Source organism: Thamnophis sirtalis, unplaced genomic scaffold (assembly GCF_051295495.1).
Source record: "Thamnophis sirtalis isolate CommonGarterSnake01/CBP01778 unplaced genomic scaffold, rThaSir2_p1.2 scaffold_3, whole genome shotgun sequence".
Taxonomy (NCBI): Eukaryota; Metazoa; Chordata; class Lepidosauria; order Squamata; family Natricidae; genus Thamnophis; species Thamnophis sirtalis.
In genome coordinates this window covers 30444064-30462574 of record NW_028261383.1, presented here as the reverse complement: position 1 = coordinate 30462574, position 18511 = coordinate 30444064, and the positions used below count along the sequence as shown (strand labels likewise).

General features: G+C 44.2%; 1 protein-coding gene across 1 annotated transcript; it reads right to left on the bottom strand.

Annotated features, from left to right (window-relative positions):
• Window positions 1–752: 752 nt before the first annotated feature.
• On the bottom strand, window positions 753–17780 carry LOC148047820 (uncharacterized). Its single transcript, XM_087708497.1, has 7 exons — window positions 17505–17780; window positions 16757–17068; window positions 13260–13544; window positions 8484–8697; window positions 4458–4486; window positions 3354–3418; window positions 753–1879 (listed from the first exon to the last, which is right to left on the bottom strand). The coding sequence occupies exons 1-7, from the start codon at window positions 17653–17655 to the stop codon at window positions 1778–1780; spliced, it is 1158 nt and encodes a 385-aa protein (XP_087564623.1). The 5' UTR covers window positions 17656–17780; the 3' UTR covers window positions 753–1777.
• Window positions 17781–18511: the final 731 nt, after the last annotated feature.

Sequence of the window (18511 nt, the reverse complement as noted above, 5' to 3'; positions counted from 1 at the left end):
ACTTATCTTCTAGGGATAACATTGAGGATTGCAATCTCCATTTACAATATTACTGTTGTGGCGCGAGGTCTGGGTTTCCCCCCCACACACACACACACCAGGTGCCGGTGGCTCGGGGCCCACAAGTTGCAGCAAGCGCAGCTTGTGCTTAAAGAGGCGCAAGAGAAAGAGGTAGGAGATTAAGAAGAATAGGAAGTGAAAACAAAAGTATCCGGAAGGTCACTAAATAGCTCCTGTTAGGCCGAAGACTGAGGTTAATCTGGGGAGTCAGAAGAAGGAGCAGAAGAAGTGTCCTCAGATTTACCTCAGTCTCCAGGCAATTGGGCCGTAACAATACCCTATCAGTGACTCCCCCCACGCCCCAACTCAGAGACATAGGCCAGTCCTGGAATCTGGGGAAGGCTCTGATTGTAGTGGATTCTGCGAGTAATAACGACTGAGGCAATTGGTGCAAGCAACTAACTTTATTGTTAACAACTCTGAAAGAGAACAGGCAAAACAGAACAACGCGAGCCCGTTTGACAGCTATGGTACAAATGCTGCCAGCTGACATTCCGCGGCCATAGCAACCACGGGGATGTAACACTGATGAGGTCTCTGTTTTGGAGGCAGAGAAAGGGCCAGGGCCATCTGACAATTATCAGCTGCCTTTGGAGTCAGACATCATTGGGGCAGACGAACAGCTTCAGCCTGTTCCCAGGGTGTGCATGCACAGAGCTGCCAGGAGAAGGGAACAGTTAAGGAACAATGGTCGACTCGGGAGTAAAGCCACAGGTGGACAGTGAATGGCCCCTCCCATAGGGAATAAAAAGAAGTGAAATGGGAGTTTGTAGGAGACAATTAGTTCAGTTCATTAGAGTAAAGATCTGTTCCTGATTTCTTGCCAAGTATTGTCTGCTACAGAGTGGCGTTTGGAAGATATCGGCCTGGCAGTTCTCAAGCCTGATAAAGGTCTGTAGTTGTGAAATCTCTTGAAAGACTGTTGGCCGGGACTTTGCTGGTGAGGAATTCACTTTAAACTAAATAAAAGGGGTTTTATTGGGCTGAAGACTCGGCTTCGTGCTTTTGGGAAGCCTAGGTCAGGACAATTACCTTGCTGTTAGGATACAAACTTTCCTTTGTGTTTCTGGTGTATATCAACAACATATACAGGAAGGAAAGAAAGACCACAGGAATCCACGGCTGGTGCAGAATATTTATTACATTTATAACATCATGTTAAGAAATGACTTCTGTTTTTCTACCGCAACCATAAATTTACATTAAATTTACAAGGTGTTTAAAAAAAGGACAGGACCTCCAAGTACATTTCAATCTATGTGGTTGTAGGAAAGTAGCAATAGTACACATGTACCGCTTCACAGTGCTTCATAGCCCTCTCTAAGCAGTTTACAGAGTCAGCCTATTGCCCCCAACCATCTGGGTCCTCATTTTACCCACCGTGGAAAGATGGAAGGCTGAGTCAACCTTGAGCCTGGTGAGATTTGAACTGCTGAATTGCAGTCAGCCGGCAGTCAGCAGAAGTAGCCTGCAGTACTGCACTCTAACCACTGTGCCACCATGGCTCAACTATGACTTATCCCATCCTTCTGAAAGGAAACATGTTGCCAAGGAAAACTCTCGATGAATACTTGGCACTGGGAAGACTTGCTGGGTCCTGTGCCTGATGGGCTCCATACCATGCCGTTAGAAGCAGAGTCCAGGTGAAGCTTAACAGGTAACAACACAGTCAGGTAAAAGACACAATCTTCAAGTGCATTTGGAAGGGATGAAACAATCAAACAATCACAGCATATACTGTGGCATTGTCTGGAGTCTGAACAGGGGGAGATTTTCCTTGGAGATGTTGCAGCTGAGCATAATAAAGAGAAGCAGATCTCTGGAAAGGAAAGCAGCATTAGATAAATGGTTAGAATATTAATACTAGCACTGATGATATTACCTAGTGGGGTAATGAAATGTCTGCGAGAAACCAATCAAACTCGGAAACCACCAAGGTGCCCCACCATTCAACTCTAGGCTACAAGTATTATCTTTTATAGGTTAGAATCGGGTGGGATTCAGCCGGTTTGGACTGGTTCGGACGAACAGGATGCTAATTTTACACCTAGTTTGCCGAACCAGTAATTGCAAGGACTGCCTGATACCTACACATCCCTCCCCTCCCAGGAGTCTCCACGCGGTCCATTTTGGATGCCAGGTAAGTGCAGGGCCCACACGGAACTTCTGGGAGGGAGAAAAATGGACCTCCTGGAAGTTCCAAAAGGCCCGTTTCTAGCCTCCAGAGAGCCTCCGCAGCCCTGGGACGCTGTTTTCACCCTCCCTCCAGAGCCCAGGAAGGGCGAAAAACGGAAGTTCCAGAACCTGTAAATGGGCCCGTTTCCAGCCTCTTGGAGGCTCAAGGAAAGCCACCGGAGCCTGGGGAGAGTGAAAACGCCTTCCACCCCACCATGGTGCAGGAGACTGAGTAGACCATGCCCACCCAGCAACCAGGCAGAGAACTGGTTGCTAAAATTTTTGACTCCCACCCCTAGTTAGAATACCAATATGTTTACACTTAAAGACAAACTTATTAGATTGCAGCCCTCGGATGTAACTCAAGAAGTGACTCTACTGAAAAGTTAAAATTTGTGATGAGTTCAATTATGGAAATATGGCATTGATTGATTGATTGATTGATTACATTTATATGCCGCCCTTTTCCCCGAAGGGGACTCAGGGCGTCTCACAATTCAATCAGGGAAGGAGGTACAGACAGGTGGATAAAAAGACGAGACATAACAATACAAAATTTAAAAACACACAACAACCATACCATTCGAGAAGGGGGGCAAAAACTCTTTAGCCCCAGGCCTGTCGGAACAGCCAGGTTTTAAGGGCTTTGCGGAAGGCCTGGAGGGTGGTGAGGGTTCGAATCTCCATGGGGAGCTCGTTCCAGAGGGTTGGAGCAGCCACAGAGAAGGCTCTCCTCCGGGTAGTCGCCAGTCGGCATTGGCCGGCGGATGGAATTCGGAGGAGGCCTAATCTGTGGGATCTGATCGGTCTATTGGAGGTAATTGGCAGCAGGGGGTCTCTCAAGTACCCAGGTCCAATACCATGAAGGGCTTTATAAGTGACGACTAGCGCCTTGAAGCGTATCTGAAGACCAATAGGCAGCCAGTGCAGCTCGCGGAGGATAGGTGTTACGTGGGTGAACCGAGGTGCACCCACAATCGCTCGCGCGGCTGCATTCTGGACAAGCTGAAGTCTCCGAATGCTCTTCAAGGGCTGCCCCATGTAGAGCATAACACCTTGAACTGCCCAAGTTTATTCTAATCATACTGTGCTCCCAGGAATATCCAGCTGATAGTTACCTCATGGAAACTCTCTTGCTTGCCTATTTTCTCCTTTCTAATGGGATTCCTCGCGGAAGCAAAATCTTGAGGTCGTGGAGTCACAATGAGCAAGATAAGAAAAAGAAAGAAATGGACACAGTGAAAGGAGAATAAAAGATGGAAGTACAGATTTGGTCTAGAAAATATCCAAGGTCTCTACAGAGGTAGTCCTCGACTTATGACCACAATTGACCCCAAAATTTATGTTTGCTATGTTTTGCCCCCTTTTATAACTTTTCTTGCCACATTTGTTGAGTGAATCACTGCAGTTCTTAAGTTAGTAACACGGTTGTTAAGTGAATCTGACTTCCCCATTGACTTTGCTCATCGGAAGGTCACAGAAAGGAATCACAAGGCATGCGTCCATCATAAATACGAGCCAGTTGTCAAGCATCCGAGTGTCAATCACATGACCATGAGGACGCTTCAATGGGCATAAGTGTGAAAAACGGCCATAAGTCTTTTTTTTTCTAGTGCCGTTGTAACTTCAGATGGTCACTAAGTGAACTGCGGCGAGGTGGTGCAGTGGTTAGGGTGCAGTACTGCAGGCCACTTCAGCTGACTGTTATCTGCAGTTCAGTGGTTCAAATCTCACCGGCTCAAGGTTGACTCAGCCTTCCATCCTTCCGAGGTGAGTGAAATGAGGACCCAGACTGTGGGGGCGATATGCTGACTCTGTAAACCGCTTAGAGAGGGCTGAAAGCCCTATGAAGCGGTATATAAGTCGAACTGCTATTGCTATTGCTATTAACTGCTGTAAGTTGAGGACTACCTGTATTAACTGGCATCCCTGGAGATGCCAGGAGCCAGGAAAAAAATGGCTCTAATAAATCTATGCTTTGGGGAATATGGCTACCTGGGAGTTTTGATTCTTTTGAGGGTGTTATTTGGAACCCTGACATTAACTTGACTCAAACTCAGTCATTATGACTGTAGGAAGGAGCAACAGATAAGCCCCCGTGTCATTTTGCAACTATTCAAAATGTTCCATTTAATAACAAAAATATTCTGCAAGGAGAGGGCTCGTCCAGAAATATTGCTTAAAAAGAACTCGTGAGAAAGACTTCTTCATTCACTCCTTACCTGTAGGCTCCATTCTTTCACCAGTAGCCCTAGAAAGAATTTTAAAAAAATTTAAATATAAATAATTTAAAAAAACTCCCAGCCAGGAGTGGGGTTTGGGGGTTCTCCAAACTACACAGAATCTTAGCTAGAGGTTGTCCTGAACTTCTCCAGCAACCATGGATGGGACCTCATATATTTTTGTGGAGAAGAGACATTTTCCCCATAATAATAGGTCACAGGGGTTTTAAAATAGGGTAGAGGAGTGTTTCTCAACCTTAACAACGTTAAAACATGTGGACTTCAGCTCTCAGAATTTCCATGCTAGCATGCTGGCTGAGGAATTCTGGGAGTTGAAGTCCACCCATCATAAAATTGCCGATGTTGAGAGATGCTGGCGTAGGGAGTTTAAATGCAGACTCTCTGCCCTAAGATCTGAATGGATAATGTTGGGAATAGCTGGAACTGGATTCCCATTTGATAGTATTTGCAACACTATAAATAATCCTTAAAGATAACTGCAAGGCCAAGGATAATGTAATGGTTAAAGGAATCATGGAACATAAGGTAGAATTGAAACTAGAATTTCGTTTGCTAGGTATACTAGATGGATAAGAAACATCAACATATAATATTACACATACTAACCACTGCCAGGATCACCTTTGCACAAAATTGGAAACAAAAAAACTACCCCCCCCCCCCTGATGAAATGGCAAGTAGATTCTCAAGTGTGCTGAAATGGACAGAATGACTATGGAGCTAAAAGAAAGAGAAGAGTCGGACTATTACAAAATTTGGAGTAGACTGTACGAGGGGCTAGAGAATAGAAGCCAAAACAAGGAATAAAAGTTGTAAAAATTGATGATTATAATATGAAGAAAAATGTATGTACTGTATGTAAAATATGATTATATGTATTATACTGTTAGATTACAATATAATTATTACATTAGTATTAGAATTGTTAAAATCTACGAGAAGGCAATAACCGAATAGTAAACTCCAAAAGCAGAATATGCATGCTGATACGGGAAGCTGTAAAATTATATTATATTGTTGTTTGTGTTTCTATCTGTTTGTATTTGTCTTTGTATTTTTTCTTGTTTTTTTTCTTTTCCCTTTTTCTTTTTTGTTATTTGTGGTTTTTTAAACTTGAAAATTTTCAATAAAAATGATTTTTAAAAAAAAAGTAATTGGACCTAAAATCAGGGGGTGGGATTCAGCCAGTTCCAACCAGTTCGGCTGAACCTGTAATTTCGGTGAGCATTTGGCCCCGCCCACCCACCCCTGCACTTTCCTGTCCTATATTTTCCTGTTTTTTAGCTCAGCTGATTTGCGCGGCACAGCATATTGCAGCGCATCAGCTTTTTACTCAGAGGCGTTGACATAGAAAGTAAATTTTACAATACAATACAATAGCAGAGTTGGAAGGGACCTTGGAGGTCTTCTAGTCCAACCCCCTGCTTAGACAGGAAACCTTATACTGTTTCATACAAATGGCTATCCAACATCTTTTTAAAAACTTCCAGTGTTGGGGCGTTCACAAGCTGTTCCACTGATTAATTGTTCTAATTGTCAGGAAATTTCTCTTCAGTTCTAAGTTGCTTCTCTCCTTGATTAGTTTCCACTCGTTGCTTCTTGTCTGTCCCTCAGGTGCTTTGGAGAATAGTTTGACTCCCTCTTCTTTGTGGCAACCCCTGAGATATTGGAACACTGCTATCATGTCTCCTTATGTCCTTCTTTCTATTAAACTAGACATACCCAGTTCCTGCAACAGTCCCTCATATGTTTTAGCCTCCGGTCCCCAAATCCTCTTTCTTGCTCTTCTCTGCACACTTTTTAGAGTCTCCACATCTTTTCTACATCGTGGTGACCAAAACTGAATGCAGTATTCCAAGTGTGGCTTTACCAAGGCATTATAAAGTGGTATTAACACTTCACGTGATCACACTCACCGAAACTGGTTGAATCCCACCACTGTCTAAAATGCCCCCCACCCCATGACATGAAGGTTATTTCATGATAAGTCAAGCACAATGTCTTCGTTCAACTCACCTTGGAGTGTTGTCATAAGGACACCTGGAAGAAAGGAAGAGTAGGAATACAAGCAATGAAATCATTCCTAAATACAAGATATGTTTCCAATGCCCATTAATTGCAGCCAGTAATAAGGAACATATAATGTGATGGTATATTGGGAGTATGTTTTTAGGGATGTCCCTCTAATAGCTTTCGGAGTTAACTCTTCCCATTGTCGACTCTTACTAGAAGAGCTATGAGTTTCTAAATTTAACAAGCTTTTTAATGATTAATGATTTCATTTTAATGACCAGTGGCAATTTGGCTTAGCAGCAAATGGGGGACAAATGAAATTACAGATAGTCCTCAACTTTCAACAACTGGGATCCAAATCTGTGTTGCTTAAGCAAGACTGTGAATGAGGGAGTAACGGCTGATTTTTACAACCTTTTCTGCCATGGATTTAAGTGAAACACTACCGTTGTTATGTAAATCGTGTGGTCATTAAAGTGAATCCAGCTTCTCCTGTTGACGTTTCTTGTCAGAAGCTGGCTGGGAAGATTGCAAATGGTGGTCACATGACACTGCAAATCATTATTGAAACATGCCTGTTGCTAAGCAACCAAACTTTGATCACAGGACTATGGGGCTATTGTAATAGTCATTGATGTGAGGAGGACAAGTTGTAAGTCACTTTTTTTCAATGCCATTGTAACTTCAAATAGTCGCTAAATGAAGTGGGGTGTGGAGTAATACCTGGTTGAAAGTCTATGGAGATCCTCAGTCATCCAGGTCATGGTTGTCCCAAAGGTGCTTTTTCAAGAGGCAACTGGACTTTCTGGTTTTTCTTTGAAAAATCCACCATCCAGTCAGAAGCATCTTGGATGAGAAGGGAAACGTCTTAAAAGAAAAACCAGAAAGTCCAGTTTCCCCTTCAATAAGCACCTTTGAGACATAAGGTAAAGGTAAAATTTAAATATGAGCAGTGTGCAGCAGCTGCCAAAAAAGCCAACCCAGTTTTAGGCTGCATAAACAGAGGAATGTAATCAAGAAATCATTAATCACGTGAAGTGTTAATACCACTTTATAATGCCTTGGTAAGGCCACACTTGGAATACTGCATTCAGTTTTGGTCACCACGATGTAGAAAAGATGTGGAGACGCTAGAAAGAGTGCAGAGAAGAGCAACAAAAATGATTAGGGGACTGGAGGCTAAAACATATGAAGAACCGTTGCAGGAACTGCGTATGTCTAGTTTAATGAAAAAAAGGACTAGGGGAGACATGATAGCAGTCTTCCAATATCTCAGGGGTTGCCACAAAGAAGAGGGAGTCAAACTATTTTCCAAGGACCTGAGGGTAGAACAAGAAGCAATGGGTGGAATCTAATCAAGGAGAGAAGCAACTTAGAACTGAGGAGAAATTTCCTGACAGTTTGAACAATTAATCAGTGGAACAGTTTGCCTCCAGAAGTTGTGAATGCCCCAACACTGGAAGTCTTTAAGAAGATGTTGGATAGCCATTTGTCTGAAATGGTATAGGGTTCCCTGCCTAGGCAGGGGGTTGGACTAGAAGACCTCCAAGGTCCCTTCCAACTCTGCTTTTGTATTATTGTATTATTGTAAATGTTCCCCTCACACATGTGTGCTAGTCGTTCCAGACTCTAGGGGGCAGTGCTCATCTATGTTTCAAAGCCGAAGGGCCAGCGCTGTCCGAAGACGTCTCTGTAGTCATGTGACCGGCATGACTAAATGCCGAAGAATACCTTCCCACCAAAGGTGGTTCCTATTTTTTCTCCTTCCATTTTTACGTGCTTTCGAATTGCTATGTTGGCAGAAGTTGGGACAAGTAACGGGACCTCACTCCATTACGTGGCGCTAGGGATTTGAAACGCCGAACTACCGACCTTTCTGATCGACAAGCTTAGCCACTGAGCCACCACATCCCAAAAATATTGAGACACACCTGGTTGAAAACGCATCACTTCGCTCCCATCAATGTTCTTCACAGAAGCACCTTGACTCACCTGTCTGAAAAATCTTTTTTCCAAAAATACAAAGTCACACTCAGGGCAGCTGCGATCAGAGCCAGACCCGCTAACAGCAGCATCCAAATCCAGGTAGCAATTCTATCCACAGCATGGCGTCCCTGTGTAACTTCGGTCACCTGAATGAAAGTGGGACTTGACCAATCCGAAAATGCTGACCGGGTGGACTGAATAGAATCAATATATTCAGGAGCTGTTGGGACAGCGACAAAGGAATGAAAAATACAATATCTATTGCCTGTGGCGATTCTCAATCATCCAGGTCACAGTTGTCCCAAAGGTGCTTTTTTCAGGAGGGAACTGGACTTTCTTGTTGTTGTTTTTCCTTTGGAAGACGTTTCTCATCCAAGAAGCTGCTTCAGCTCTGATTGGAATGGAAGGGTTTGCAAGGGGTACAAATTTGGATCATGTGACAATGTGGTTGCTGCAACGTTTGTAAGTGTGAAAAACCGTCACTTTTTTTTGGTGCCGTTGTAACTTTGAATTTGCTACACAAATGTAAGTCAAGGACTACTTGTATTGAAAACCAGACAGAGAAATGGACAGTGATGATTCTTCCGGAAGGAATCTGAAGGCCTGATTTTGTCTCTCTTCAATATCTGGAGGGGAAATCAAATATGTTTTCGATACTTGGCACATCTAGCTCCATCACTAATGGGAAGGAGCCATATCTGCTGAACATTTCCTCTCTTTGTGCAACTCTTTAATGCAGGGGTCTCCAACTGTAGCAACTTTAAGCCTGGAGGACTTCAACTCCCAGAATTCTGGGAGTACTTTCATTGAAGATATTAAAATGTTAAAGCAAGAAAATGGAAACCCCCTGCCCCTTTTACCTCATTTTATAAGAAAAGATGACCCAGTACCATAGCAATAGCAATAGCAATAGCAGTTAGACTTATATACCGCTTCATAGGGCTTTCAGCCCTCTCTAAGCGGTTTACAGAGTCAGCATATTGCCCCCAACAACAATCCGGGTCCTCATTTTACCCACCTCGGAAGGATGGAAGGCTGAGTCAACCCTGAGCCAGTGAGATTTGAACAGCCGAACTGCAGAACTGCAGTCAGCTGAAGTAGCCTGCAGTGCTGCATTTAACCACTGCGCCACCTCGGCTCTTCCATAGAGCTCCAGGAAATACTTTGGCTAGAGAAGTAGCGACTGTTCCTTCCTGGATTTCCCGGAGGGGAGGGGCACGGAGGTTGGAGGTCGGCTCGTGTGGGAAAAATGGTGGCAAGGTTTTCTTTGACAAATATTTCCCTGGGACTAATTTCACCATTTTAATTTGCTCAGTTCTTTGTATTAACATCTACATCATTCTGGATTGACTTGGAGTGCCTGCCTGCTGGTAAGTGAGCTGGGTTTTTTTCTTTTATTTTTTTTAATGTATTTTTAAATAATATTTTATTTATTGTGCATAGAATTTTTAAAAATAGTTTTACTTCAATTTATTCTGTGTGGAATAGTTTGAAATGTTTTACTTCAATTTATTCTGTGTGGATTCTTTTTTTAAATTGTCTTAGACTATTTAAAAAAAGATTCTATCCAAAATACAAAATGCCAGCTGCAGTTATTCACTTAAGAACTGTGGCAAGAAAGGTGGTATAATGGGTTTAGTGACCAAAGTTACAATGGCATATATAAAAAGTGACTGATGGCCATTTTTCACACTTAGTGACCATTTTCACACTTAGTGACCATTGCAGCATCCTCATGGCCACGTGATCAAAATTTTGATGTTTTTTTTTTGTATTTTTTTTTTGTATTTTATTAAAATTTATATGCCGCCCTTTTCCCTGAGGGGACTCAGAGCGGCTTACAACCATTAGGGAGGGGGTACAATACGAAATAAACAATATGTAAACAAGATAAGTAGTAAAAACACAACATGCATTCTACATTCAACACTCGGGTGGGGCAATTGAGGGCTTATCCCCAGGCCTGTTGGGAGAGCCAGGTCTTAAGGGCTGCGCGGAAGGCCTGGACGGTGGTGAGGGTGCGTATCTCGACGGGGAGATCGTTCCACAGGGTCGGAGCTGCAACAGAAAAGGCTCTCCTCCGTGTAGTCGCCAGTCGACATTGACTGGCGGATGGAATTCGGAGGAGGCCCAGTCTGTGCGATCTAATCGGTCGGAGGGAGGTAATCGGCAGAAGGCGGTCTCTCAAGTACCCAGATCCACTACCATGGAGTGCTTTAAAGGTGGTCATCAGTACTCTGAAGCGCACCCGGAGACTGACAGGTAGCCAGTGCAGCTCGCGGAGGATGGGTGTAACGTGGGCGAACCGCGGTGCGCCCACTATCACTCGCGTGGCTGCATTCTGGACTAACTGCAGTCGCCGGATGCACCTCAGGGGCAACCCCATGTAGAGCACATTGCAGTATTCCAGCCTAGAGATCACAAGGGCTCGAGTGACTGTTGTGAGAGCCTCCCGATTCAGGTAGGGTCGCAACTGGCGGACCAGGCGAACCTGGGCAAATGCCCCCCTGGTCACAGCTGACAGGTGATGATCGAGAGTCAGCTGTGGATCCAGGAGGACTCCTAAGTTACGAACCCTATCTGAGGGGTATAAAATTTGACCCCCCAGCCTGATAGGTGGAACATTAGCCGAATTGTTGGGAGGGAAACACAACAGCCACTCGGTCTTGTCCAGGTTGAGTACCAGTTTGTTAGCACTCATCCAGTTCCTAACGGCCTCCAGACCCTGGTTCATCACATCCACCGCTTCATTGAGTTGGCACGGGGCGGACAGATACAATTGCATATCGTCCGCATATTGATGGTATTTTATCCCCTGCCTCCGAATGATCTCGCCCAGCGGTTTCATGTATATGTTAAACAGTAGGGGGGATAAGACCGAACCCTGCGGCACCCCATATTTTAGGGGCCTCAGGGACGATCTCTGCCCCCCACCAACACCGACTGCGACCTGTCCGAGAGGTAGGAGGAGAACCACTGCAAAACAGTGCCCCCCACCCCCACCTCCCGCAGTCGTCGCAGAAGGATACCATGGTCGATGGTATCGAAAGCCGCCGAGAGGTCAAGGAGAACCAGGATGGACGCATGGCCTCCATCTCTGGCCCTCCAGAGATCATCGGTCAATGCGACCAAAGCGGTTTCTGTGCTGTAACCGGGTCTGAAGCCGGACTGGAAGGGGTCAAGGTAGCTAGCTTCATCCAAGGCCCGTTGAAGCTGGAAGGCCACCACCTTCTCAACAACCTTCCCAACAAAGGGAAGGTTGGAGACAGGACGGTAGTTATTTAAAATGGCTGGATCCAAGGATGGTTTCTTCAGGAGGGGTCTCACCACCGCCGTTTTTAGTGCGGCGGGGAAGTGCCCCTCCCGAAGGGAGGCGGTTACGACCGCCTGGATCCAGCCACGTGTCACCTCACTGCTGTTGGCAACCAGCCAGGAGGGACACGGGTCCAGAATGCAGGTGGAGGCACTCACAGCTCGAATGGCCTTGTCCACATCCCCAGAGGCAACATCCTGAAACTCAACCCAGAGATGGTTTGCCAAGTGATCCTCTTGTGTCCCGGCTGGATCTGCTGCGGTGGAGTCCAAGTCCGACCGAAACCGAGCAACTTTGCCCGCTAAGAATTGGGCATAATCCTCAGCTCTACCCTGCAAGGGTTCCCCCGTATCCCTCCTATTTAGGAGGGAACGGGTTATCCTAAACAGGGCGGCTGGGCAGGACTCAGCGGACGCAACCACGGTGGCAATATGAGATCTTTTTGCTGCCCTAAGTGCCCTGATGTAATCCTTGGTGCAGGTTGTTAAAAGTGCTCGGTTCGACTCGGACTTATCGGACCTCCACAAGTGCTCTAGGTGTCTCCTCCAGCGCTTCTTCTCCCGGAGCTCCTCGGTGAACCTCCTCGGCCGTAGTGGCGCAATCTGGTCAAGAGACTCCGATGCCGCCGAATACCAGGCAGCAGCCAGAGTCTCCGCCGAACTGTGGGCGAGAGTATCAGGAATACAGATTCGTATTTATGATGGTTTCAGTGTCCTGGGGTCATGTAATCGCCTTTTGTGACCTTTTGACAAAGTCAAATGAGGAAACCAGATTCACTTATGTTACTAACTTATCAGCTGCAGTTATTCACTTAAGAACTGTGGCAAGAAAGGTGGTATAATGGGTTTAGTGACCAAAGTTACAATGGCATTGAAAAAAGTGACTGATTACCATTTTTCACACTTAGCGACCATTTCACACTTAGCGACCGTTGCAGCATCCTCATGGTCACACGATCAAAATTTTGATGTTTGGCAACAGTTACAATTTATATTTGTAAATTGTAGTTATGTTGAAATAATAATATTTTTGGTTGTATGAAAATTTTTTGTTGCTCTGTATAAAATTTTTAATCAAGCCCCCCCTCCCCCCCCGGTCAAAGGTGTCCCTCTTTACCAATCTGAAAATCTGGTCACCTTAGAATTGGGCCTGTTTCCTCACTCGTAAGCCACGCAACCCACGTTGCTCCGTTCTTTCCTGCCTGCCCTAGGATGAGGAGGGGGTGGGCCTTGGTCTTCATCTGAACCCCCTCTCCCTTGTTCTACCTCTCCCCTGCTCTGCCCAGTCTGACTTTGCCCTTCCCCAGTTTCCTCTACAGCCAATGGAGCCACACTCCTATTCTCTGCCAGCTGTTCATCTTCCCCCTCCGATTCAAACTCTGCTGGGGGGCATGACATTACCAAGGTTGGGCACCCCTCCTTTACGCACATAAACCACCGTTAAAAGCAAACCATTTATCCCCAACTTACTTTCATCCATCTCTCCAGTGGGTGAACTCAAACAAATTTCAGAACTCCAATCAGGATTGAAAATAGACTGGCACTCCCAACGTCCCCATATCTTATCCAGGATGGGGTGTAATAATACCGAAGAGCCCATATCACTCTTCTCAGCCCAGAGCGGGTTGCCCAGCCGCCTGGAGTTCAGAAGCCATCGAAAACTCTCACTATTCCGGTTATTGCAATGCTGGCATGTGAGCTGCAAATGGGAGCTACTGAGCCAGTGGGAGGAGACCAAGATATTGTTGTAGCAGCCTGAAGAAAAAGAAGGAAATAAGGTAAATGGCAGGATTAAGATTGGATTCTACTTGCCAACAAGCATGAAGACCTTCAGTTCCTCATCAACAGAGTCACAGGAAGATCTGAAAAATGCGGCTCGAAGCTTAACACCTCAAAAACCGAGATCATGGTCGTCAGCAAACAACCCATTAATTTACCACTGATAACTTTGGAAGGAATTGCACTAGAAAAAGTCGAAAGGATCATGCACCTTGATTCCAATTTACATGAAAACTGGGACATGACCACATAAGGTGACCAGACGTCCCGATTTTGGCGGGACAGTCATGATTTCGCACAATTTGTCCCGCGTCCCAGGGCGTTCTTAAAAAGTCCTGATTTTTGTGACCAGACCCGGAAGTAAGCCTGCCCTGTCCCAGCCCTGTATACCCGTCCCGGCTGGAGGGTATTTTGTCCCTTCTGTCTCCCCGTTGCTCAGAAAAGCAACTTTGGGAAGGTTCTTTGCTAGCAGGCAGGTTCTAGTACGCCTGCCGCCACCAAAGGACCTTCCCGGAGTTGCTTTTCTGAGCAACGGGGAGACAGAAGGGACACAATCTCCTTTTATTCTCCCTCTGCCTCATTCACTCGTTCGGGCAGCAGAGAACGAAATAAAATCACATAGCCGAGGACAAAGGAGCCTGCAGTCTCCTTCATTCAAATGTTCAGGCAGCGGGGAAATAAAGACAAGAATAGAGAACGCTCGAACAGCATTCTTCAAAATGAAAAAAAGGTCTTCTGCAGTTACGACAAAAGCCTAATACTAAAAACCAGGCTTGTCAGATGCTACATCTTTTCTATCCTGCTCTACAGAATGGAAAGTTGGTCTCTTCACAGAAAGCCAGTTGAAAAGACTAGAAGCATTTGAAATGTGGATTTACAGGCGGCTGTTACATATAAACTGGGTTGACAAAATCAAAAATGAGGTGGTGATAAGCCACCTGGGAAAGCCAAGGGAAATAATCAAAACCATAAAAAGTGATAGAATATTTTGGACATGTGATACGTCAATCAGAAAAAATACGGCATCCTTCACTTCATCCTCCAGGGGAAAATTGAAGGCAAGCGAGGTTCAGGCAGAAAAAGAACATCATGGATTCAAAATCTAAGGGACTGGTTTGCACAAAACTCTTACGTGGCACTGTTGATAAAAAAATGCATCGCCAACATGATTGCCAATATCTGATAACGGATATGGCAGAAGAAAAAGGAGGAGGACGAGGAGAAGGAGGAGAAGGAGGAGGAAGGATTTGAAGGAATATTAAGGCATGCTAGGATATAGAATATTTTGTTTTAAAATGAAGGATAAGGATAATAATGAATCTATATACATTTGATAGAAGATCGGTGATATTATGCATAATTCAAAGTAGTGATGTATATTATAAAGATATCTTGTTATTGATAAATAGTTTTAATTAGGAAGTAATACAAGATTGGCATATATATGAAATGAGTATTTCGAATACTTTGTTTAAAAATGAAGGAATAGCATTTTTGTTCGAATGTATGATGTACAAGGACAACAATGAACATAAGCATACTTGATGGGTGATTGGCAGGATTATGCATAATTGAAAGTAGTGATGTATAAACATAAACAGTTGGTAAATTCTTTGACACTGTAAAAATATTCGGAATGAGATAAGTGTGCTAGTTAGTGTCAAAAAATTAACTTCCTGAGGAAGACTTGATCCTATTTTTATCTCCTTAGATAGAATATGTTTTGGCATGGAGCACCATCAAAGAAACAAGTACACATAGTCCTTGACTTACAACAGTTCATTTAGTGACCATTCAAAGTTATAACAGCACTGAAAAAAGTGATTCTTTTTCATACGTGCGACCATTTCAGCATCCCCGTGGTCACATGATCAGAATTCAGGTGCTTGGCATCTGACTCACATTTATGACTTTTCCAGTGTCCTGGGATCATGGGGTCACCTTTTACGACCTGACAAGCAAAGTCAATGGGGAAGCCAGATTCACTTAACAACTGTTCTACTAGCTTAACAATTGCAGTGTTTCACTTAACAACTGTGTCAAGAAAGGTTGTAAAATGGGGACACAACTCACTTAACAAACGTTTCGCTTCGCAACAAAATGTTTGGGCTCAACTGTGGTCCTAAGTCAAGGACCACCTGTACAATTTAAAATCCAATTCAAATCATTCAATTCAATCAATTCAATTCAATCTGATCTTCTTACTACAGGTAGTCCTCAACTTACTTAGTGACTGTTCAAAGTTACAACAGCACTGAAAAAAAGTGACTTATGGCAGTTTTTCGCATTTACAACCATTGGAGCATCTCCACCTGGCAACTGGGTCATACTTATGACAGGCAGAAGTCCCATGTGCGACCGTCTGTCAAGCAAAGTCAATGGGGAAGCCAGATTCACCTAACAGATGCTCAGTGTTACTGACTGAACAACTCCAGTGTTTAACTGGGGCAAGCAAGGCTGTAAAGTGGAGGAAAACTCACACAACAACTCACTTAGCCACAGAAATGTCATGCTGAATTGTGGGTCATAAGTCGAGGATAACCTGTACATAGGAATGGAATGGTTAAAAGTTCATGCCTGAAAAATTATACAGTATGTTGACCCTTACAAAAAAGGAATACAATAGAACAGAACAGAACAGAATAGAGAATAGAATAGACTAGAGCAGCGGTTCTCAAACCTGTGGGTCAGGACCCCTTTGGGGGTCGAACGACCCTTTCACAGTGGTCGCCTAAGACCATCGGAAAACATATAATTTTGATGGTCTTAGGAACCGAGACACCAATTTTATGGTTGGGGGTCATCACAACATGTGGAACTGTATTAAAGAGTCGCGGCATTGGGAAGGTTGAGAACCACTAAACTAGAGAATAGAGAATAATAGAGAATAGAAAAGAAAATAGAATAGAAAATAGAATAGAATAGAAATTAGAAAATAGAATAGAATAGTAAATAGAATAGCATAGAATAGAAAATACAATTGAATAGAATAAGATGGAAAATAGAATAGAATAAAATAGAAAATAGAATAGAAAATAGAATAAAATAGAAAATAGAATAGAATAGGAAATAGAATAGAAACTAGAATAGAATCGAAAATCGAATAGAATAAAATAAAAAAATAGAATAAAGAATAAGAATAATAGGATAGGATAGGATAGGATTCTTATGCATTTACTCAGACATACCTGTGGTTACCTGCAGGATGGTGTGAGTTTCTGAACCATTGGATAAGCGACAGATGTAAATCCCTGAATCACTCATAATGAGGTTCTTAAGGATTAGTAATTGTGGAGGCTGGTAGATCAGGCGTTGGTTGAACCGATGAGGAATCACTTCGTTCCTGCTGGGATTCCAGTTTATTTCCACTCTTTCTGTGTTGGTGTTCGCACATTTGGGATTCAGAGGGAGCCAGAACAAATGCGTTTGATAGCCCACAGCTTCACAGGGAAAGGAGGCCTCCTCCCCAGGTTCATGAGTGAGCTTTCTCACCAAGATGGCTGATGGAGAGAACAAGTAGACGTTAACCACCTCTTTGGCCGAACGCTACTTCCCATCCTACCTTTTAAAAAATCCCACTTGCAGGGAACCATTTTGATGCTTCTTTTAAGTGGTTTTGGATCAACCGCGTGGTGCCCAGATATAGTGGTCCACACCCTTCCCATCATCCCCAGTTAGCTCAGGATAATGGGAATTGTAATTTGTCTTGTGGAGAGGATGCTGAGGCACCTTTACAATTATAATTCTTGCTCCTTTTGAGCAAACAGGCTAAACTTTCACCTACAGAAATCTTAAACGCGCACCCACACAACATTTGTCTTTTCATTTAGACCCGCAAACGAAAGAGGGGGTCACTAAAAAATAAGACAAATCTTTCACCTCTCTCGATTTCTTCACCTCCCAGATCCAAGATGACCCCCTCGGTGGCTTTGTTACCTTGCCCTTTCCTCAGGAGAATTATTTCCACCAATACATTCAGGAGACAAAACTTCATAATTGCGCCTCGTTTGGATGTTTGGCAACACCTTTTACCATCATTAATTCCACTCAAGAAGGAGGGAAGCATTTCTGAACAAGAGGACAACATTATTCCTCTGAAAAGATTATCACATCTTGGTGGCGGTTTGGCTTTCCTCTGTGAGTCAAAGGAGAAACACACAATTCTTTAATCATCTCCAGCCAGCCACAGTCTTGTGGGTGGAAAGGCCAGGCTGTGTCATGCACAGCCAAGTTGTTTTTGTGCAATGGTTGTCTCACACCAAGGCTGATGGAAACCAAGGAGGGGGGGGGAACCTTGCCAGAAACCCATAACTTACCTATCGCCTTAAAATACGGCTGCTATCTCTGAAAGCAACACAAAACAAAGCAAAAACAACAACAGAAAAAACGGGCATCAGCTCAGGGTATTAGCACTACTCATTTCATGTTTGCTCATTTTAACCACAACGCTTCTTAGAATCATGGAACCATGAAGTTGGAGGCATCTTGGAAGTCTTCTAATCCAGGGGTGTCAAACTCATTTCATTGAGGGCTGCATCAGGGTTGTGTTTGACCTTGGGGGGCCGGGGTGGGTGTGGCCAGGGTGGGCATGGACAATTCGACCATGTATCGGGGGCACCTGTTGTGGCCAAGTGCTAAGGCATGATTTCTCTCAGACCCCCCCTCATTCATTATAATCTTCCTTCCTTCCTTCCTTCCTTCCTTCCTTCCTTCCTTCCTTCCTTCCTTCCTTCCTTCCTTCCTTCCTTCCTTCCTTCCTTCCTTCCTTCCCTCCCTCCCTCCCTCCCTCCCTCCCTCCCTCCCTCCCTCCCTCCCTCCTTTTCTTTTTCCTTCCCTCTTCATTTCCCTTTCTCCTTCCTCCTCCTCTTTCCTTATATTTCCTTCCTTGCGCTCTTCCCATCTTTTTCTTTGCCTTTCCTCTTTCCCTTTCTCCTTTCCTCTCC